Source organism: Neofelis nebulosa, chromosome 9 (genome assembly GCF_028018385.1).
Source record: "Neofelis nebulosa isolate mNeoNeb1 chromosome 9, mNeoNeb1.pri, whole genome shotgun sequence".
NCBI lineage: Eukaryota > Metazoa > Chordata > Mammalia > Carnivora > Felidae > Neofelis > Neofelis nebulosa.
Window position 1 is genome coordinate 35582652 of NC_080790.1, and position 21685 is coordinate 35604336.

General features: G+C 45.9%; 1 protein-coding gene across 1 annotated transcript in view; it reads left to right on the plus strand.

Moving 5' to 3' along the window:
- Window positions 1–6391: 6391 nt before the first annotated feature.
- SNRNP200 (small nuclear ribonucleoprotein U5 subunit 200) overlaps window positions 6392–21685 on the plus strand; it is a 29604-nt gene continuing 14310 nt past the window's right edge. The window contains exons 1-19 of the mRNA XM_058683207.1: window positions 6392–6556; window positions 7070–7233; window positions 9594–9765; window positions 10482–10674; window positions 11158–11213; window positions 13283–13381; window positions 13759–13911; window positions 14021–14120; window positions 14306–14442; window positions 15029–15112; window positions 15220–15393; window positions 15692–15829; window positions 16038–16193; window positions 16727–16897; window positions 18622–18815; window positions 19022–19145; window positions 20370–20519; window positions 20762–20872; window positions 21418–21549. Coding sequence (XP_058539190.1) covers window positions 6512–6556; window positions 7070–7233; window positions 9594–9765; window positions 10482–10674; window positions 11158–11213; window positions 13283–13381; window positions 13759–13911; window positions 14021–14120; window positions 14306–14442; window positions 15029–15112; window positions 15220–15393; window positions 15692–15829; window positions 16038–16193; window positions 16727–16897; window positions 18622–18815; window positions 19022–19145; window positions 20370–20519; window positions 20762–20872; window positions 21418–21549 — 2553 coding nt within the window. The 5' untranslated portion in view covers window positions 6392–6511. The remainder of the gene's footprint in view (window positions 6557–7069; window positions 7234–9593; window positions 9766–10481; window positions 10675–11157; window positions 11214–13282; window positions 13382–13758; window positions 13912–14020; window positions 14121–14305; window positions 14443–15028; window positions 15113–15219; window positions 15394–15691; window positions 15830–16037; window positions 16194–16726; window positions 16898–18621; window positions 18816–19021; window positions 19146–20369; window positions 20520–20761; window positions 20873–21417; window positions 21550–21685) is intronic.

The window sequence follows — 21685 nt, forward strand, 5'->3', positions numbered from 1 at the left end:
ACTAGTAAGACTACGAAGAAAAGCAAGAGAATGGCTAATAATAAAAGTCAGGGAAGGGTTTACCTCTGGTGGAGAGAGGGGGAGAGGAGCACGTGGAGAGGAGGCCCAAGCGGCTTCTGAGGTACCAGTGTGATGGGGCACACTGGTATGCTTTCGTTGCCCATCTCCTCGGCACATGGGTCTCTGGCAGGAATCAGCATTCCAAGCCTTCTTCACTCAGCCTGCCCTCCGCTGCTGGTGTCTGTCCCTGGGAAGAGCTTGCACTTGGCGATCCTCCTCATCCTGGGCCCAGTCACAAGCGCCTGGCAAGTACTGCGTCCGTGCTGAAGGCCACGGTGCTTCAGGAAAAAGTGACTGGGGCTTGGGATCTGGCTTTCGTCCCAACCAGCAGTCCGGGGCTTGGAGAGATTAATGGGCACGGACTTAGAGCTGCCAAGATGAAAGAAAATCAGGGCCCAGAGAGGAAGATGGGCAAGAATGCAGCAACATGCAGTGCAGGTATGTTCTGTGTCTCCCTTTATCCCTCTCATTCATTCATTCATTTTTTTTTCATTCATTCATTTTTAAGTTTATGTAAGTAATCTCTACACCCGGCGTGGGGCTTGGATTTACAACCCTGAGATCAAGAGCTGCGTGCTCTTCTGACTGAGCCAGCCAGGCCTCCCCGTGCTTTCTTTCAAAAGAAACTTCTGCTCTGCAATGGGAATTGGAGGGAATGGGATGGTAGGAAAGGGAAAGCCTAGCAGAGGTACTGCCCAGTACAAGCAGGAGAGTCAGCTTTGCTACACGACTCTGTCCTCCATCTGTGGCAGAAGCCAGTCCTCAAAACTGCAGGCCACTGGCCGCCTCGTTAAGAATGGTTCCATCACAGAACCAGTATGAGCCACGCCTTGACATATGACGACTGCCTATGTTTATATATAGTTAGGACATCATTTCATTTCTGAACAAGCAACCTGCGCATCACATGAGTTCTCAGGAAGCCCTGCAAATAAGTTACCTGGTGAGGTCACACGCTTGGCCTGACAATGTGGCCCCAAACACAGAACATTCTGGCACAGCCACCCAACCTACAACCAGGTCACACGCTTGGCCTGACAATGTGGCCCCAAACACAGAACATTCTGGCACAGCCACCCAACCTACAACCGTGCTACTGGATGCACCTGATCCTGGCAAACTGTTGTAATGCCTGAAGTTCCAAAACCTCCCACAAAAGACCACCAGAGTCGTAAGTCAAAGCCAAGCGGCAAGGGTCGTTTATTGCAGGTTCGAACCTGGTCCTCTGCGCACTCGTCGCCGGTGACGCAAGAGGCCACGATTAGGGTTGGTATAGCGTTTTTATAGACAGAGACAAATAGCACAGGGGAGGTTTTTACTTGTGGCAGGAGGAAGAAAGGGGGAAGGGGGTAGGTGAGGAATGTGCTAAGGAAGCAGGTTTACAGAAGCGAGAAATGCCGGTTAGTTTGTATACAATCACTCATTCCATTACATATCAGACTACATTTAGGAAGTTTTACAGCCCATTCTACAGCGGGTTACAATCAGGAAAGGTCTCACAATGCTCATAGCAAACAGCAAGCAAAACAGACTTCTCAGCAATTGTATTTCTTATCAAAGATCCATAATAAGCAGAAAAGAGAACCTAGCTTTAAACTAAGGCAGGGCGGGGCGCCTGGGTGGCGCAGTCGGTTAAGCGTCCGACTTCAGCCAGGTCACCATCTCGCGGTCTGTGAGCTCGAGCCCCGCGTCAGGCTCTGGGCTGATGGCTCGGAGCCTGGAGTCTGTTTCCGATTCTGTGTCTCCCTCTCTCTCTGCCCCTCCCCCGTTCATGCTCTGTCTCTCTCTGTCTCAAAAATAAGTAAAAAACATTGAAAAAATAAAAATAAAATAAAATAAACTAAGGCAGGGCTGTCATTTGGATTCAAAGCTGTTCCTTTCACTGTTATCTTCTTTGTGGGGGGGGGCTAGAGTCTAGGAAAGAGCCGACAGTCATTCAGAACCAAGTTTGCTGTGTGGCAGGGCCATCAGGTAAGACCATTTATAGTAAAGCGAGGATATGACAAAAAAAAAAAAAAATGAGACCATTCGCCTGTGTTCGAGTCACAAACTGCCTCCAAACACAAAGTACTTCATAAATGCTTTTGAGAAATGCAGCTGTGTTGGACAACACTTGATCCTTTCTACTTCCTGGTGGAGTTCTAGGTGCCCAGTAAGCCTACGGTAGGTAAGACGATCTCCGTTCCACAAGTGATGCCTAAGATTGCACAGCTGGTAAGGGGGGATGCTGGGATTTGAACCCCAGCAGTCTGACACAAGAGTCCATGCTTTTAATCACCACATCAAACTGCCTCTTGGTTAATGCCAGGTCATTGCTTCCTAAGGTGAAGACCTGGAAAGGCAGCTGATCCCGTTGAGAAACATACACCAGATAAATTAATTAGAAAATAAATTATGTCACTACATGGTTAAATCTTACGTGCACGTGCATATAATATCTGACTTGTTGCTGATACAGCCCTGGAACCTAGCGTCGTGAATGGCACATAGGACACAAAATTTTGCTGAATGAAGAAGTGAATGAATGGAGTAGTTCAAAAGTGTGCGTTACTGGGTTACTGTTCTAGGCACATGGGATTTACTGAATCCCTTCTCCACATAGGACACTGTGTTTACTGGAGTCGTTTAATTTAGCCTCACTCAAACCCTATAATGTGAATGTTCAATCCTGGGGCAGGAGGCATTTCACTACCTAATACGCAAGTTACCGGGAGCTTTTGGGCAACCCAGCACTCCTCTTTCCCAACCCAAGAATTCAGGCAACCTAACAGCCTCCTGGATACACCAATCACCAAGTGCCTTTGAATTTCACTTGCATTTCTAACATTTCATTACCCCTGCCGGTGGAACCCCCATCAGGCACACCTAACCTCTTGCTCTGCCTTCTTCGATGGCCTCCCAGCTCTACTCCCTGTCTCTGGTCTCCCCTACATCCCACTCTCCCACCTACACATTGCCTAGTACTGTGAGAATGACCTTCCTCATACCCAGCTCTGTGAGGAAGCCCCTGTGCAGAGGATCTGGAATGAGACAGGCTGGCTTTGAGGCAGGTGAGGCCAGGCAAGTCAGTTATCTTCCCTGGGGCTCGATTTCTTCATTGGTAAAATGGGGGAAATAAATATATCTAATAGGGCAGTATGGGGATTAAATGAGACCACGTATGCTAAAGTGGCACTTTACAAGTGCTTGCCACATGATACACGGTAGGGGTTTTTTTGCTTTTTTTTTTTTTTTTTTTTTTTGCTTAATCTAAGTGTTAGTCTCTCTAATCAAACACCTGCTATACAGATGTAAAAACAAACATAACCCTCCCAAACCAGAAATCTGTATGGCTTCCTATTGTCTCCAAGAATAAAGAAAAAGCTCTTTACAATGGCATTATTTTTTCAAGAGATTCTGCATTATATCTATCCAAATTATTACACTGTTTCATTCCTCACATTTGGACTTCATTCATCTGAATTGTTCTTAACAGTTCCTAGAATATGTCCCTGTCTTCCCACCTTCCTACTTTTGCTGCTTCTGTGTGCCCTTGAAATCTCCCCCACTCCCTGCCTCTACTGAAATCCTAGTGGTCCTTTACAGCTGCATATTCTTGCTCATTCTCTCCAATCAGAAGGGACTTCTCTGATTTCTCACAACGCCCCCTTGTGACACTGACTGCAGTCAGTTTTTTTTTTTTTTTCCTTTTTTCTTTTTTTCTTCTGAAATGGAAGTTTATTGGATACACTGCAAGGGAGCAGTGGGCAGGAGAGCAAAGGAGAGACTGTCTGCCAGGAGGCAGTGTTGAGGGGGCTTTAGTTAAGGGGGGGAAAGGTGAGGAGGTATGGGAGCATATGGACTTTTCCTTTTCTGGTACCTTACGCTAGGCTTTTTAATTACAGTTACAGGTACATTTCCTTTGTCCTGCAAGACTATGTAACTTCTCAAAGGTTCTAACTGAATCATTTTTCTCTGAGTCCCTAAAAGTGCTCACAAAGTTTAACGCACACGTAATATTTGAGAGGTTAACTAAATGAAATAACCGATCTTAAGGTACAGAAATGCAGGGCCCAGGAGCCCGGGTAACCCCGTGTCCAGGCCTGGTGCTAGGGAGTAGTGAATTCTGAATCTCTGCAGAGAGGCAGCACAGTGGGGCACATATAGACTGGAAGACAGTTAAAGCTGAGCCCAATTTGGTAACGAACATCCCCCACAAGGGTCTGTGCATGTCAGGGTGCTCCTGGGTCCTTCAGCTTTCTGGGGATAATCCTGTTAAAATTTTTTTTTAAAAAACATCTTCACTGAGGGGTGCCTGGGTGGCTCAATTGGTTGAGTGTCTGACTTCGGCTCAGGTCATGATCTCGCAGTAGGTGAGTTTGAGCCCTGCGTTGGGCTCTGTGCTGACAACTCAGAGCCTGGAGTTTGCTTCAGATTCTGTGTCTCTCTTTCTCTCTGCCCCTCCCCCCCCATTCAAATAAATGTTAAAACAAACAAACAAACAAACAAACAGACACCTTCACTGAGGGGCACCTGGGTGGCTCAGTCCGTTAAGCGTCTAACTCTTGGTTTTGGCTCAGGTCATGATCTCATGGTTCATGAGTTCAAGCCCCGCATCAGGCTTCTTGAGGATGGTGTGGAATCTGCTTGGGATTCTCTCTCTCCTTCTCTCTCTCTGCCTCTCCCCTGCTCACTCTGTCTCTCAAAATAAATAAAAACTTAAAAAATGCAAAGCAGAATCCTTGAAATAGCAGTTTCTTTTGTGTCAGGTGGGTGACCCACAGGATGGCCATAGAACAAAAGTCAGTCTTCAGGATTCAGATTTAAAGAACCTTCAGTAAGCCCTCACCTTGATACATTCACTGGTGCTTTTAAACACACTACCTGATTTAACCACAACACTCCTATGAGGAAAGTTTAATTGCCTCAATTTTAAAGATGACAAAATGAGGCTCACCCAGACAGACCAGGTAGCTACCTCAAAGTCACAATGCCACTGAGGAGCAGAGCTGCAGCAAGGACTTGACTGTCCCCTGGAAGTTAGACAAAAACGTGGGCAGGGCTGCAAGCTACATGCAGAGCGGGGAGGGGGGGGGGGGTCCGGCATGCGTATCCTCTAAGGACAGCAAGTTGCTGATTAGCACTGGGCATGCAGGCCATGTAGGAATGTGGGTCTCATGTGGCCAGTATTCTGATTTCTCCATAGATGTTAAAAACCCAGATTTTTCGTGAACTATCCCAGTTTTTAAGTAAGGAGCCAACAGAGCCAAACAAAATACCCCTGCAGGGCAAATTTGGCCCAGGACACTGCTATAGAGGATGAATGCCTTTTGCTTAATACTCATCTTCCCTTTCATTTCTCTTTCAAAAGCAAACAGATTCTAAGTGAGATAACCATTCAGTTATTAGTTGCCATTCCACAGGCGAAAACTAGTTCACTGTGGGTAGGAAGGCAGGAGTGCCTCCTGGCCCTGGGGCTTTGCCCTTGAGGAAGGAATTAAGTCACTGACTTCAAGGAGCTGTTCCTACCAAAAGGGCAGCTACCTTCACAATGTTCCTTGGGCTCTGCAAAAGAATGAGACAAGCATTTAGGAGCAAATAGAAGGCCCCAGCAGATCCAGGAGGGTCTTGTAGGCATGCATGGGTTTTAGGTGGGATGGGTGGGGAACAATTCTTCCAATCGCTAAAAACATAATTGAAATCCAAAGGGAAGATACCAGTAATTCACACGCACGCGCACACACACAATTATTTTTTAACGTTTATTATTGAGAGACAGAGCGTGAGTAGGGGAGGAGCAGAGAGAGAGGGAGACGCAGAATGTGAAGCAGGCTCCAGGCTCCGAGCTGTCAGCACAGAACCCGACGCGGGCTTGAACTCACGAGCTGTGAGATCATGACCTCAGCCGAAGTCAGACTCTTAACCGACTGAGCCACCCAGACGCCACAGACACACACTCTTAAACCGTTCGCTGGGTGCTTCAGTTTCCTCAACCGGAAAAGGAGCTAATTAGGCCCTTCTTGCCAGTACGGCTTACAAGAGAGTGGCTAGAGTCAGGAAGAAGTGCGTGGAAAAGTTCTTGGGTTAGGCAGGTGTAGGTTTGGCGGTGATGTGAAGAGGCCGAAGGCCGCAGCCCGAGGCCGGAAGCCTACGGTGGGGGGGGGGGGGGGGGGGGGGGAGTGTCTTAAGTCCCAAGGGGTGGCTGGAACCGGAGTCTAGGGGTACCGGGATTCGCCGCCCCGATTGCTCCGGCCACGCCCAGAAGGCCGCGCGGGTAAGCGACACACTCTCTCCGGAGACACGCCCCACCCATACTTCCGGCGCGCGACCCGGAAGCGGAAAGAGCCCGTCTCCGTGCCTGTCCTGTGCGTCAGTCCTGCGTCGCTGGGGCCGGGCGGGAGAGGAGAGCGACGGCGTTTCGTGAAGTGCGGTGAGGGGAGCTGAGCACTGAGACCCCCCGGCAGCCGCGGCCATGGCGGATGTGACCGCCCGTAGCCTGCAGTACGAGTACAAGGCGGTGCGTGTGGGCTCGGGGGAGGGCCCGGGCTAGGGAGCCCAGTGGGGAGCGGGAGGCAAGTCAGAAGGCCTGCAGGTGAACCACGAAAGCGGAGAGGAAATCAGACCCGGGCTGAGGTGGGGGGTACAGGATGACACGAATAGCCCCACTAGGGTCTAGGGCGGGTGTTATGGGCTAAGAATTCCGCTAGGAGTGTTTGTTCCCTGCCCCCTCAGCGCTATACCCGCCCCCGTTTATTTCCCCCACCCAGCGAACCCAACGCTTTTCCCAGAGGTGGATTATTAACGGGCAGTGTTAGGCACAAGGGTCGTTCCACTCATTTGATCGCTCTTTCCTCCCGCGCAGTCACATGGCGCTCTTTCATCTTAAGGAAAACCTCTTATTCCCACTGTGCGTGTCGGCACTCAGTCGCTCCAGTTCTTACTAATTTTGATATCATCAAAATTGTATTCCTGTGATACAACAAGTGGCCTTACTGGTGGCAGAGCTTTGATAGTATTTTGATGTTTTCAGAACTCGAATCTTGTCCTCCAAGCTGACCGCTCTCTCATTGACCGGACCCGGCGGGATGAACCCACAGGAGAGGTGCTGTCCCTGGTTGGGAAGCTGGAGGGCACCCGGATGGGAGATAAAGCTCAACGGACCAAACCACAGATGCAGGAGGAAAGAAGAGCCAAGTGAGTACCAGGGAGAAAATGATTTTTTTTTCAGATCCAGAGTCCATCTTTGCTTGAGCATTTGACCAACTTTTTTGCTGAAATGTTTGGTGCAAGATGAGACACGGGGGGCAATCAAACAACTTAGTGAAGGTAAAAATGGAACGTGAGGGGCGCCTGGGTGGCTCAGTCGGTTAAGCGGCCGACTTTGGCTCAGGTCACGATCTCACAGTACGTGAGTTCGAGCCCCGCATCGGGCTCTGTGCTAACAGCTCAGAGCCTGGAGCCTGTTTCAGATTCTGTGTCTCCCTCTCTCTGACCCTCCCCCGTTCATGCTCTGTCTCTCTCTGTCTCAAAAATAAATAAACGTTAAAAAAAAAAAATTAAAAAAAAAAAAAAAGGAACGTGAGACTTAAAAGGGTCTTTGGCCTCAATCAGCATACCTGAAGTGAGAAAACTTTTAGATCTTTTTCTAACGTATGTGTTTCTGGTCCATAGAGGGATCTTAATTTTCTCCACGATATTTTCAGGACCCTTGCTATTCTCTGTCTCAGTAACTCCGTTTCTTCCATTATGAACTTCCCACCCTTACTTCTTTCTTTTGCTGTTGACCACTTCCTACTTTTGTTGTTATATATTAACGCTCAAGCATCCATAGTAAGAAAGACAGGTTTTTTGTTTCGTTTTGGGTTTTGTTGTGTGTGTTTTTGTTTTTTGTTCTTGTTTTTTTTTTTTTAACTTCTGAGGGGATATATATATATAGAGAGAGAGAGAGACAGAGTGAGCATGTGCATGTGTGTGCGCAAGCGGGGGAAGAGCAGAGAGAATGAGAGACAGGATCTGAAGTGGGCTGTCCACTGATAGCATAGAGCCCGACGTGGGGCTCAAACTCACAAACTGCGAGATCATGGCCTGAGCCAAAGTCGGGTGATTAACCCACTGAGTCACCTGCGCACCCCTGGGGATATATTTCAAAACTTAAAAATCATTGAACTTTACCTCATCTTTATGTTTTCTTTTGTTTATTTTTTTATTTTTTATTTATTTTTTTTATTTTTATTTTTTTAATTTTTTTTAATGTTTATTTATTTTTGAGACAGAAGGAGACAGAGCATGAATGGGGGAGGGTCAGAGAGAGGGAGACACAGAATCTGAAACAGGCTCCAGGCTCTGAGCTGTCAGCACAGAGCCTGACGCGGAGCTCGAACTCACGGACCGCGAGATCATGACCTGAGCCGAAGTCGGCTGCTTAACCGACTGAGCCACCCAGGCGTCCCTATTTTTTTATTTTTGAGAGAGAGGGAGAGAGAGAGAGAGAGACAAAGTGTGAGCAGGTAAGGGGCAGAGAGAGAGAGGGAGACACAGAATCCAAAGCAGGTTCCGGGTTCTGAGCTGTCAGCACAGAGCCAGACACAGGGCTCGAACTCACAAACCGGAAGATCATGACCTGAGCTAAAGTCAGACGCCCAACCGACTAAGCTGCCCAGGCGCCCCTCATCCTTGTGTTTTGAGATCTCTGATCATCTCTGTCTCTTTTTCCTCTTCAATGATGAAACCTCAGTAATTCAGAGGCCCAGTTTTGATTAGTTATGTTTGTTTGTTTGTTTGTTTTAAGATTTAATTTTTGGGGTGCTTGGGTGGCTCAGTCGGTTAAGCCTCTGACTCTCGATTTCGGCTCAGGTCATGACCTCAAGGTTTCGTGAGTTTGAGTCCCGTATTGGGCTCCATGCTGATGGCAGATTCTCTCTCTCTGTCCCTCCCCTGCTCATGCGTGCTCTCTTGCTCTCTTTAAAAAAAAAAAAAAATTAAAAAAAATATTTTATTTTTAAGTAATCTTTACACCCAACATGGGGCTGTAACCCACAACCCCATGATCATGAGTTGCATGATCTACCGACTGAGCCAGCCAGGCACCCCTTGATTATTTACATTTGAAGTGAATAAATACATCATGGTTTCTTTACCTTGCAGAGTATGGCTTCCTTTACAGATTTGTTATAATTTGTTGAGAATTAATGGTAGTACATTCCTTTGGATCCTCAGTTTCTCTGGCCAGAAAAAGAAAATGTGTCTGAGATGTGGCCAGTTGAAATTCGATTGTAGTGTTATGCCAACAACCCAAAAAGGGTTGTCCTTTTTCAAGTGAGTGAGGAGGCTGTCTCATTGCAACATTTAGTGTGTTTAGTGAGAGAATAACAGAGGATTCCCTTCTTGTTACTTTTTCTGCATAAACCTGGCCAAGTGGGAATCATTTGCTGAGGTATAGATTCATGTTTTTAAACATTACCTGTGTGCCATGAAGCTGAGGAGAAGAGGATAGGCTTGATTTAGTTTTGCCTTTGTGGGGAGATTCTACCTCTTCAATATCACGTGTTCATTAGGCGAAGAAAGCGTGATGAGGACCGACATGACATTAACAAGATGAAGGGTTATACTCTGCTCTCGGAGGGCATCGATGAGATGGTGGGCATCATCTATAAGCCCAAGACTAAAGAGACCCGGGAGACCTATGAGGTGCTACTCAGCTTCATCCAAGCTGCCCTTGGGGACCAGGTGAGGAAGCCAGAGGGTGAAACCATGTGTTTGGAGAGGGAGAGAATTGCAACTGGGAAGTATCAGAAGAACCTTGACTGTGGATTTTTCTTTGCGGACGATAGCAGTTTGTGGAAATGGCTAATATTTACTGAGCACTTGCTTTTTGTGGAATAGCACTTTACGTGTTTTCTCTTTTTCAGTCCTCTATGACATCAGCTCTGTGACTAGGCCCTGTTAATATTTATTTTTCATTTTACAGGCGAGAGATACGAGGCAAAGAATAGTTAAGTAATTTTCCTACGTGATGGAGGTAGTATTTTTGCAGGGCCACCATAGGAGCCCGGATATTCTATATCTGAAATTTGTGCTCTTGAGCATTATATATTTGTGATTAGTTTAAGGGTCTTTATGCATCTCAGAGGCTCTGGTGAGGGTAAAGAATTACCAAAAGTTTGGTGGGCTAGAGGAGCATTGAGGAGCGCCTCTGCCACCTGTAGAAATGTGCCAGACTTGTGGAATCTGGGTCCTACCTCTTAAGACCACCTACCGAATCTTTTTAAAAACAGATGGGTCTTCCTTCGGTTGTGGCACTTTTTATTAGTAGTGATGAAAGTAGTCAGAATCTGGTAGGCAAGGTTTAAAGAGGCATGGCTGTTCACATCCTGTTGTCACATGAAGCTGGTCGGTGATGTTCTAGATCTTGTTCTAAATTTTTTTTTTTTTTTTGCCTCTAGCCACGTGATATCCTTTGTGGGGCAGCTGATGAAGTTCTAGCTGTTCTAAAGAATGAAAAGCTTCGGGACAAGGAAAGGAGAAAGGAGATTGACCTGCTGTTGGGTCAGACAGATGATACCAGATACCACGTGCTAGTGAACTTGGGCAAAAAGATCACAGACTACGGTGGAGACAAGGAAATCCAGAATATGGGTAACTGAGTTCTTTATGTCCTTATCTTCTTAAATGATTGCTTTTGATTTCTAAACTTGATCTTCTAGCCTCAGTCATTAAAACCTCTGCATGTGTCAGTGAGGTCTCGTAACCTCTTTGGTGTTTGAAGAGTTGTGATTGGTGAATCAGAATCCCTAGATATAGCAGCCATTTCTTACTCTTAAGACCCTTTTGTATAGAACCTGGGGGAAAACTTGGGCAGAGCCTGTGTGGGGGCAGGAGTGTGGCACGTTCGGGTGGTTGAGCAGGCGATGCAGGGCTGTATCCAGAACTGGCAGGTTGGAGAAGGCCTCAGAGGTGGCAATGTGGATGGCTCTCTTACATTAAGTGTCTTAGTCTGTGGGTCCTGAGACTATAGATCTATGCTGAGGACAGGCAAGGCAGGCAGTTGGGGAGGAATTAGCTCCAAAGTGCCTCATTACACTAATTCACTATTCTTTTTCTTACTTCTTACCGTTACAGATGACAACATTGATGAGACGTATGGTGTGAATGTTCAGTTTGAGTCTGACGAGGAGGTGAGTGATAAAGCAAATGGATGCAGTCTGTTTTTATTTTTTGAAATTGTTAAGGTGAGGGGACCACTTCTGGTGTAAAGAAGCTTCCTAACTGAAGCCAGATAAATTTTACGGTGTTTGTTTTATGGGTGTCTAACTCAGGCATAAATATTATGTTGCTAAGAATTTGCTGCGGTTGTCTTTAGGGATTTATAAAGCAAATTTGAACTTACAAATGTAAGCATATAATAATTTGGTTTTTTAAAATTTTTTATTTTTGTTTTTTTTTTTCAACGTTTTTTTTAATTTTTTTTTATTTTTGGGACAGAGAGAGACAGAGCATGAACGGGGGAGGGGCAGAGAGAGAGGGAGACACAGAATCGGAAACAGGCCCCAGGCTCCGAGCCATCAGCCCAGAGCCTGACGCGGGGCTCGAACTCACGGACCGCGAGATCGTGACCTGGCTGAAGTCGGACGCTTAACCGACTGCGCCACCCAGGCGCCCCTTTATTTTTGTTTTATAAAATTTTTTTTTTAACGTTTTATTTATTTTTGAGACAGAGACAGAGCATGAGCAGGGGAGGGGCAGAGAGAGAGGGAGACACAGAATCTGAAGCAGGCTCCAGGCTCTGAGCTGTCAGCACAGAGCCTGACGTGGGGCTCAAACTCAAACTGCGAGATCATGACCTGAACCAAAGTTGGACGCTTAACCGACTGAGCCACCCAGGCGCCCCTGTTTATTTATTTTTGAGAGAGAGAAACGGTGTGAACGGGAGAGGGGCAGGGAGAGAGAGGGGGAGACACAGAATCCGAAGCAGGCTCCAGGCTCTGAGCTGTCGGCACAGAGCCTGACGTGGGGCTCAAACTCACAAACTGTGAGATCATGACCTGAGCCGAAATCGGACACTCAACTGACTGAGCCATCCAGGTGCCCCTAAACATATAATAATTTAAAATAAATTATGTGGATCAGCAAAAAAGACAAAAAGTACAGCATGCACCTCCATTGAGGGCATACGTCACCATGTTTTACTGCATTTTATTTTATTTATTTTTTTAAACATTTATTTATTATTGAGAGACAGTGAGAGAGCATGAGCATGGGAGGGGCAGAGAGAGGAGGAGACACAGATTCTGAAGCAGGCTCCAGGCTCTGAGCTGTCAGCACAGAGCCTGACGTAGGGCTAGAACCCACAAACTGCGAGACCATGGCCTGAGCCGAAATGGGATGCTTAACCAACTGAGCCACCCAGGTGCCCCTGTTTTACTGCGTTTTAATTTATTGTGATAATTTTCCAATTTTCAGTATTGTGTCCTGCCATTTAAAAAAAAATTTTTTTAATGCTTATTTATTTTTGAGAGAGAGAGAGAGATGAATGGGGGTGGGGGGCAGAGAAAGAGGGAGACACAGAATCTGAAGCAGGCTCCAGGCTTCGAGCCTCAGCACAGAGCCTGACATGGGGCCTGAATCCATGAGCTGTGAGGTCATGACCTGAGCCGAAGTTGGACACCCAACCACCTGAGCCACCCTGGTGCTCCTGTGCCAGTTTTAAAAGAATGCACTTTTGCCCAAGAACACAAGCATATTTTGTACATGTTTGTTAAAGTAACAATTGCAGCAGCCACTGAGATTTACCACCTAATCAGAATTTCTTGGGGCGCCTGGTGGCTCAGTCAGTTAAGCGTCTGACTTTGGCTCAGGTCATGATCTCCTGGTTCGTGAGTTTGAGCCCCGCATTGGGCTTCTCACTGGGGTGTGGAGCCTGCTTGGGATTCTCTTTTTTCCTCTCTCTGCCTCTCTCTCTTGCAAAAAATAAATTTAAGGTTAGTAAACTAAGAGGAGAAGCAGAAGAGAGAGTAGAAGCATCGAATGAATCCATGCCAAGTGGACTTAAGAGTAAAGAGGTCATTCAATTAAATGTACTGTGGAGTAAGACTGACGCTGGCTCCAGTAAGCTATTGGTTACCTCCCCCTTCCCCCAACCATTGCTCTAACCATGGATCCAATATTAAGTGATTGAAGGGAGAAGTTCTGTGGTGATGCCAGAGTCACTTCCAAATCATGAGTTGGGGTTGGGCTGTTTCTGTAGGAAGGTGATGAAGATGTGTATGGGGAAGTTCGAGAAGAGGCATCTGATGATGACATGGAAGGGGATGAGGCCGTGGTGCGCTGCACCCTTTCAGCTAATGTAAGTACGGTTTGTTTTTGCGTGTTGCTGCAAGGTCAGGGGATTTCTGGGTGTAGCATTTGTTTCTCATATGTAGGTCCTGTTATATATTACTTACCAAGCTACCCTTTTATAGGAGCCGTAATAAACATGCAGTGTCTTGATTTTCTTAAGACTTCAGTCACTCATTCTCCTTTCCAAAGGCATGTGTTGGTGAAATCTTAGTTTGGTATGCTCCTGAGCTCAATGTAGCAGAGTTTTTTTTTTTTTTTTCCTTCTGGAAAGTCCTCAAAGGATCGTAGGCTATGGGTGGCAGGTAGAACTTTGTTGTAGGATGATGAGAAAGCCGTTGGTGCAGACAGACATGGTGTGAGCTAAGTGCCTGGTTACCTTTGTAGCTTGTAGCGTCGGGGGAACTGATGAGTTCTAAGAAGAAGGATTTGCATCCTCGGGATATTGATGCGTTTTGGCTACAGCGGCAGCTCAGTCGCTTCTATGATGATGCCATTGTGTCACAGAAGAAGGCAGATGAAGTGTTGGAGATTTTGAAGGTACAGCCAAGACGTTGTTTTGTGTTCATTGTATGTATCTTAGCAGATGGGACGGTGGATGGAAGCAGACGGGTGCGTCCTTAATCATGGTGTTACCTTCTCTCTGCAGACGGCCAGTGATGATCGGGAATGTGAGAACCAGCTGGTTCTGCTCCTTGGTTTCAACACTTTTGATTTTATTAAAGTGTTGCGACAGCACAGGATGATGAGTGAGTATACAGTGGTCTCTTCTGGAACATATACGTGGTGTGTGTGCATGTGTGATGGAGGCTTTGTTAATTTTCATAGCTTCAGCGCTTCTTTCATTTAGTTTGCTTCCTCCCCCAAGGTTGAAGGTTGATTTTACCTTACCCCCTTCTTCTCACCTTCCCTTTCTTCCTTTTGCTGTTGCCAGTTTTATACTGCACCTTACTGGCCAGTGCACAGAGTGAAGCGGAAAAGGAAAGGATCATGGGAAAGATGGAAGCTGATCCAGAGCTCTCCAAGTTCCTCTACCAGCTCCATGAAACCGAGAAGGAGGATCTGATCCGGGTAAGGGCTGGGTTGGTTTATCTGTCTGATTCCGGAGCTAGACTGTTTGATTTGGAAAGGAGACCTCATTTAGAAGATTGTAACGTAGAGCTGAATTCCTATTAGAAAAGGGAATTGAAGTAATTTCTCTGAATTCTTTGAGGTTTGTCACTGGTGTAGATTAAAATCTATACATTGACATTGGTGTGGTCAAGAGACTGTTGACTTCCCATGGTCTTCACCAGCACCATGGACGGTTCACTCTTTGGTTACACAATAAATCATGGTATCTACTGAAAATGCTGGGACAGAACACATGTGTTGGCTGAACACAGAACCCACGCTTCTACCTTTAGGGATAGCCCTTGATGCTGAATTGCTGAATGTCTACTTTTGAAATCCCTGCGCTGTGCATTGTCCCTTTAAAGCTGTTTGCTGTCATCATTCTGGTGGTCCCTGTGGCAAATGTCTGAACATAAAGGGCCCTCTTTCTGTTTGGAGACTTACTGGTCAGCACCTGTGAGTCAGGCTTCGCTAAGCAGGGGTTGGAAGGGACCAGAACCTACAACGGTGAATAATTGTTACTTTATATCTTTCCCCGTCACAGGAGGAAAGGTCTCGGAGAGAGCGAGTACGACAGTCCCGAATGGACACAGACTTGGAAACCATGGATCTGGACCAGGGTGGAGAGGTAAGTATTGGGTCATTTCTAAGGCTATGCCGGATGGAAAACTTAGTTGTTCACCTTGTTCACTGTGTGTTTTTTTTGTTTTTGTTTTTTTACCCCCATCTTCCCAGGCACTGGCTCCGCGTCAGGTTCTGGACTTGGAGGACCTGGTTTTTACCCAGGGGAGCCACTTCATGGCCAATAAACGTTGTCAGCTTCCTGATGGGTCCTTCCGTCGCCAGCGCAAGGGCTATGAAGAGGTGCATGTGCCTGCTCTGAAGCCCAAGCCCTTTGGTTCAGAAGAAGTGAGTGAATTATTTTTCTCAGTTTTCTGCTCAGTTCATCTTCCTTCCAGTTTGGATTTCAACCCATTGGCCAAAATGTGACCTTGTGTCATAGATAGTTTATCCCAGAAATGGAAGTTGCTTCAGAGTTTCCCGTTTTGATTTTGAGTCCAGGGGACAATATTGAATTTCTCATCTGGCCTTCAGTGCAGAGTTATTCAGGGAGGGCGCCAGGAAATACAATCCTGGCCATCCCGCAAAAACAGCCTGCTCAAGGGTGCTGCCAGTGTGTGACATGCATGGCATTTCTTCCTTCTAGCAACTGCTTCCAGTGGAGAAGCTGCCGAAGTATGCCCAGGCTGGATTTGAGGGCTTCAAAACACTGAATCGGATCCAGAGTAAACTCTACCGTGCTGCTCTGGAAACAGATGAGAATCTGCTGCTGTGCGCCCCTACTGTAAGCACTGCCCTGGCTGCTTTGTTCCTGTGGGAAGTGGTGTATGTTTTTGGTGGCGAGATCGTTCATCTTCACCCAAATCCTCTCCCAGTTCTTTTCTCTTTGATGGAAGAGATGTCCTAGGAGGTGCTCTGGTGTCTGTTTTGCCGATAAGCCCGTAGAAGTGAGGACAGGTAAACAGGCCTTCTCATCCTTGATTCTGTCTTAGGGTGCGGGTAAGACCAACGTGGCCCTGATGTGTATGCTCCGAGAGATAGGGAAACACATTAACATGGATGGCACTATCAACGTGGATGACTTCAAGATCATCTACATTGCTCCTATGAGATCTCTGGTGCAGGAGATGGTGGGCAGTTTCGGAAAGGTAAGGGGTAGAAAGGTATTGGGAACAGGTCTAGTGCATCTCTGCTTGTACTGGGACATCTCTGGAATGTCTTGTATGGTGTTTTTCTTCCACTTCAAGGTGGAGCTTGACCCAGGGTCCGAGTATTTCTGAAGCAAGAGTGTCCTGGGCTTGTCTTGGACTTTTGCGAGGATTTAGCATCTTTCTGTTACTGTCTCTGAGTCAGTTTTCTGCTGTTATGTACATTACTGAAGAATTTATGAAATGCTCATAGGATATGGTTGACATTAGACCTAGCGGTGTTATTCCAGGTCCTGTTGTCTACAAGTTTCCATTTCCCCCTCTTTGTGCAGACATCCCAGAAATTCTTTGCTTCATTTGCCTGAGTGTAAACTTGGGTTTATTTTAGAAATACGTGTTTGTGTTCATACGATATTTCCCTGTTGGGTTGATACCTCCTTCCAATAATACCCTACATTCAGACTTCCCAGATAAAGTGTGGTGGCAAGGCCCCCTTCAAGCATTCTTGCCTGACGTGCCTCTCCTCTACCTAGCGCTTGGCGACCTATGGCATCACTGTTGCAGAACTGACTGGCGACCACCAGCTGTGCAAGGAGGAGATCAGCGCCACTCAGATCATCGTCTGCACCCCCGAGAAGTGGGACATCATTACCCGCAAGGGTGGGGAGCGCACCTACACACAGCTCGTGCGGCTCATCATTCTGGTGAGCAGGGAGTACTTGAGCACGTAGAGACCAGGCCTGGTCGAGGAGGGTTTGCTGAATTTTAACGCTGTTTCTTCAGTGCTTTCCTCTAGTCACTAGCCTTTATAATGACAGCTGTTGTCAGTATTGCTGTTACCGTTAAATGAGAATCTGCCCCTAAGTGAAAGATTTCTGAGGAGGTGCATGGTGTCTGCCATGTTGTTCTTTATGTGTTTTTTTGTGTCCGAAATGTTTTGGAGTAAATGTAAACAGACAAAACTAATTGTGTCCTCCTCCCAGGGGGGCTTTATAAATAAATAATCCATTCTCGAGGGGAACGAGGAAGGAATCAGGATATTGTGTTCCAAATGTACAGAGAGCACCCAGAGAAGAATGACCTTGAGTCTGGTTGTAGTTTCTTTATGTTGTCTGGGAAAGCAGAAAGGAGACCTCACATGTTGATTTTCAGCATTCTAGAGCAGGGCTTGGCAGTCTGTGGCTACTGGATTTTGTTTTATCGGAGTATAGCCATACCCATTTATTTACATATTGTTACAGCTGCTTTTGTGCTTTAGTGACAGAATTGAGTACAATTGGCTCTTGAACAACACAGGCTTGAACTGCAGGTCCGCTTTTACGATGATTTTTTTCGGTAAATACAGTACTGGACTATAAATGTATTTTTTCTTTATGATTCCAATAACGTTTTCTTTAGTTTACAGTATCGTAAGAATACAGTATAGAAAACACGTACAAGATATGTGTTAATCAACTGTTTATGTTATTGGTAAGGCTTCTGGTAAACAGTAGGCTCTCAGTAGTTAAGTTCTGGGCGAGTCAAAAGTTGTAAGTGGATTCTCGACTATGTGGAGCATCCGTAACCCCTGCACTGTACAAGGGTCAGCTCTGTTTGTAACAGAGACTGTATGGCCCATAAGCTTAAAATCCTGACTGGCCCTTTGTGAAGTTTGCCAGCCCCTGCTTTAGTTTTACTCAAAGTCTTGTTAGAAGTGCAGTCCCTGACCTCATCCCACATCTACTGAAACATAATCTACATTTTTTTTTTTTTTTTTTTTTTTTTATTTTTGGGACAGAGAGAGACAGAGCATGAAAGGGGGAGGGGCAGAGAGAGAGGGAGACACAGAATCAGAAACAGGCTCCAAGCCATCAGCCCAGAGCCCGACGCGGGGCTCGAACTCACAGACCGCAAGATCGTGACCTGGCTGAAGTCGGACGCTTAACCGACTGCGCCACCCAGGCGCCCCAAACATAATCTACATTTTAGTAAGATTCTCTGCTACATGCTGACATTCAAGAAGCACTGCCTTAGGCTATGTGAACTCATCATTTGATGCATATCTTTTGCAAGCACAGAGTAGGAAGAATGACTGCCCAGGGGTGAAGCCTTATTTGATATAAATAAAGTTTGCTGAGAGGCTTCATTTTTAGTAAAGAAATTAATCTTTGAGTGAAGTTATAATGAACTCATTTACCTGAAGTATCAGATTTTCTTGCCATAAAGCATTAGGTTTCACTAAACTAGCAAAGCAGCTTGGTGGTCAGAGCATGTTATTTTCTGGGGTATTTTGTAGTGAGTATTGTCTCACCCTTTGGGTTTCTCTTGCTTGGGATCCCCTTTCTTCTTTATTTGGCTTGGTAGGTATGTACTACAGGATAGGTCTATTAGGAAAGAGGACTACATTTTTCTAGCCCTAGAGGTAATTGGCCACCCCCTCATTCCTTAGGATGAGATCCATCTTCTCCACGATGACAGAGGTCCTGTTTTGGAAGCTTTGGTGGCCAGGGCCATCCGAAACATTGAGATGACCCAAGAGGACGTCCGACTCATCGGTCTTAGTGCCACCCTCCCCAACTATGAAGATGTGGCTACCTTTCTGCGTGTAGATCCTGCCAAGGGCCTCTTTTACTTTGACAACAGGTACAAGAAAGACTGGGAGAAGATTAGGGTGACCTTCCTGGTGCCCTGCCCCTTTTTCAAGGAGCTCTTTTGGATTGGGTATTAGACGGATTTTGGGTTTTGATGTGGTGTGAATCCAGGAAAGAATGTCCTTTCCATTGAAAACAACTGTCTGTTTCCTCACTATTTTGTGCCAAAAACCTCATTTATCTAATTTGAATTTCTAGCTTCCGCCCAGTGCCTCTGGAACAGACTTATGTGGGTATCACAGAGAAAAAAGCTATCAAGCGTTTCCAGATCATGAATGAAATAGTCTATGAGAAAATCATGGAACATGCTGGAAAAAATCAGGTCTATCTATGGTTTCCTATTAAACTCTGTTCTTTTGCATTTTTGACTTCTATAAAGAGAAAAGACACAAGACAAATCACCAGTATTAGGAATGAAATTGGATATTAACATGGAACCTGTAGCCATTGAAAGGATAATAAAGGATTATTATGAATAACTTCACATGTACATTTGACAACCTAGAAAAAATAAGGGGCCTGTTCCTCAAAAATTACTAACTACCAAAACTCAGCCTTGATGAAGAAGATAACCTGAATAGTTTTATAGCCATTAAGGAAATTGAATTTGTAATTTAAAAACTCCCAAAAAAGAAATCCCCAGGTGTGGATAATCAGTCTGTCTCTCTACATTATCAAGGGTCCTTCCATAAAAGATTTGGCTGACTTACAGTGAAAATAAAGTTGAAAACTAAAAACTAGTGAAAGAGGACATTTTACTAGAAAATATATATTTTTTTAATTAAACACCATTTGGTCACGTTAACTAAGACAAAAACCAAGGGAAAGTGGCAGGGTGTGTATATTTTTTTATAAAAAAAGCCTATGAATCTAGATGAAGAGACCAATCTTTTCTTTCTTTTTAAGTGTATTTATTTTAAGAGAGTGGAGAGAGAAAGGATCCCAAGCTGGCTCTGCGCTGCCAGTATGGGGCTTGAACTTACAAAATTGAGTTCATGACCCGAGCTGAAATGAAACTGAGTTGGATGCTTAACCGACTAAGCCACTTAGGTGCCCCAAGACAAATCTTTTCTCGGCACTAAATACTTGGAGGACTTTATTTCCTACCAAATGGTACTAGTCTATACTGAGACTTCCTAAGTCCTTTTACAAAGGCTAGTGCCTATCATTGAATACAGTATATGAGCTGTTACTTTGCAGACACATTCTTCAGGTGACTTAGAATCCTGTCAGGTGCCTGAACACAGATTTATTACTGGGAGTTCTGAATTTGCATCTATATTATACTTGAATGTGGTTTTAAAGATAGGATGCTAAGAGTTAGCTTAGTTTCCCAGCTACAGGACTTTGCCACTGTACTTTGTACTTTATTCACACAGGGTCTTAGGCGCTTCTGAATCAGTATACCTTCCTGCCATTGCTCTTCTCAGGGTTTCTGGCCTCATAACAGTGTAACCTCTGCTTCCTGGTGCTGGTGCCATGGGGCCAGAGGAGTGACAGTGGTAGCTGCGTCTCTTGACTGTGGCAAACTGTGGTTTCTCCTTAGGTGCTGGTGTTTGTCCACTCCCGGAAGGAGACTGGGAAGACGGCCAGGGCCATCCGGGACATGTGCTTAGAGAAGGACACTCTGGGTCTGTTTCTGAGAGAGGGCTCAGCCTCCACCGAAGTCCTTCGGACGGAAGCTGAGCAGTGCAAGGTGAGGAGAGACAGGCCCGGTTCTCTTGTTTCCTACCTGGTAGCTGGTTCAATCCGAGGTTGTCCAGACAGTCCTCGACTGCATCGTGGTGCTGTTGTTTCACACAGGTGAAGGTTGATTGTCTGGGTCTGGTTCTGTAGAATAGGTAAGGGGCAGGGTCTCACGGGAAGAGATCTACTTAGTCTCTGTGGAGTTCCCACAGCGAGGCTCACCTCCTCACCTGTTTTTTTTCTGTTCCACAGAACCTGGAGCTAAAGGATCTTTTGCCATATGGCTTTGCTATTCATCATGCAGGCATGACCAGAGTTGACCGGACGCTTGTAGAGGATCTTTTTGCTGATAAACACATTCAGGTGAGTGTGGGCAAAGTGTAGGCATCAGAAGACCTCAGGTGTCAGATGCCATGTTTGCACCCAGTACCTTATGGTAAACCAGGTTAGAGGGTTGTGGGAGGTATGGTAGATAGAACTTTGGCCACCTCTCCCAGCTCTTCACCTACTGGATCAGGGAAGATGAGTGATTTTAGGAAAGCGTTTGAGAAGCATAACAAAGGAAGCGTGTCAGTGACTCCAGATGTCACCAAGCAGGGCCTCGTAAGGTTAGGACCTCGTATGTTCTCTCTCTCAGGGTGTATTGTTAATTGTCTGGTAACTTTAAGTTGATTAATATTAGTCTACAGTTCTACCTCTTAAGTATCTCGAGAACTGTGGAATGTTAATTATTGAATAGACGAGGAACCGAGGGACTCCTTTCCTCTTTATTCCAGTGTTACCTTGACAAGTGTGGGACCCACCTCAGTCCTGCTAGAAGCTCTAAGGCCAGTTTCTAAGAGAACTTGGGGATACTAACCCTGTGGTGGTAACGTCTTTTCTTTATTACCTTGGCTTTGCTTCTATAGGTTTTAGTTTCCACAGCAACTCTGGCTTGGGGTGTGAATCTCCCCGCACATACAGTCATCATCAAAGGCACCCAGGTGTACAGTCCAGAGAAGGGGCGTTGGACAGAACTGGGGGCACTGGACATTCTGCAGGTATAGAGCCTTTGAGGTTATTTTCAGTGGGGAAAGGTATCCTGTGTATAAAATTTATGCAAAGAGGCCAAAAAGGTGGCAGATGGAAGGTGGGGTTCTGTTAAGTAGAAGTCTGGGAACAAAACCGGAGGCTCTG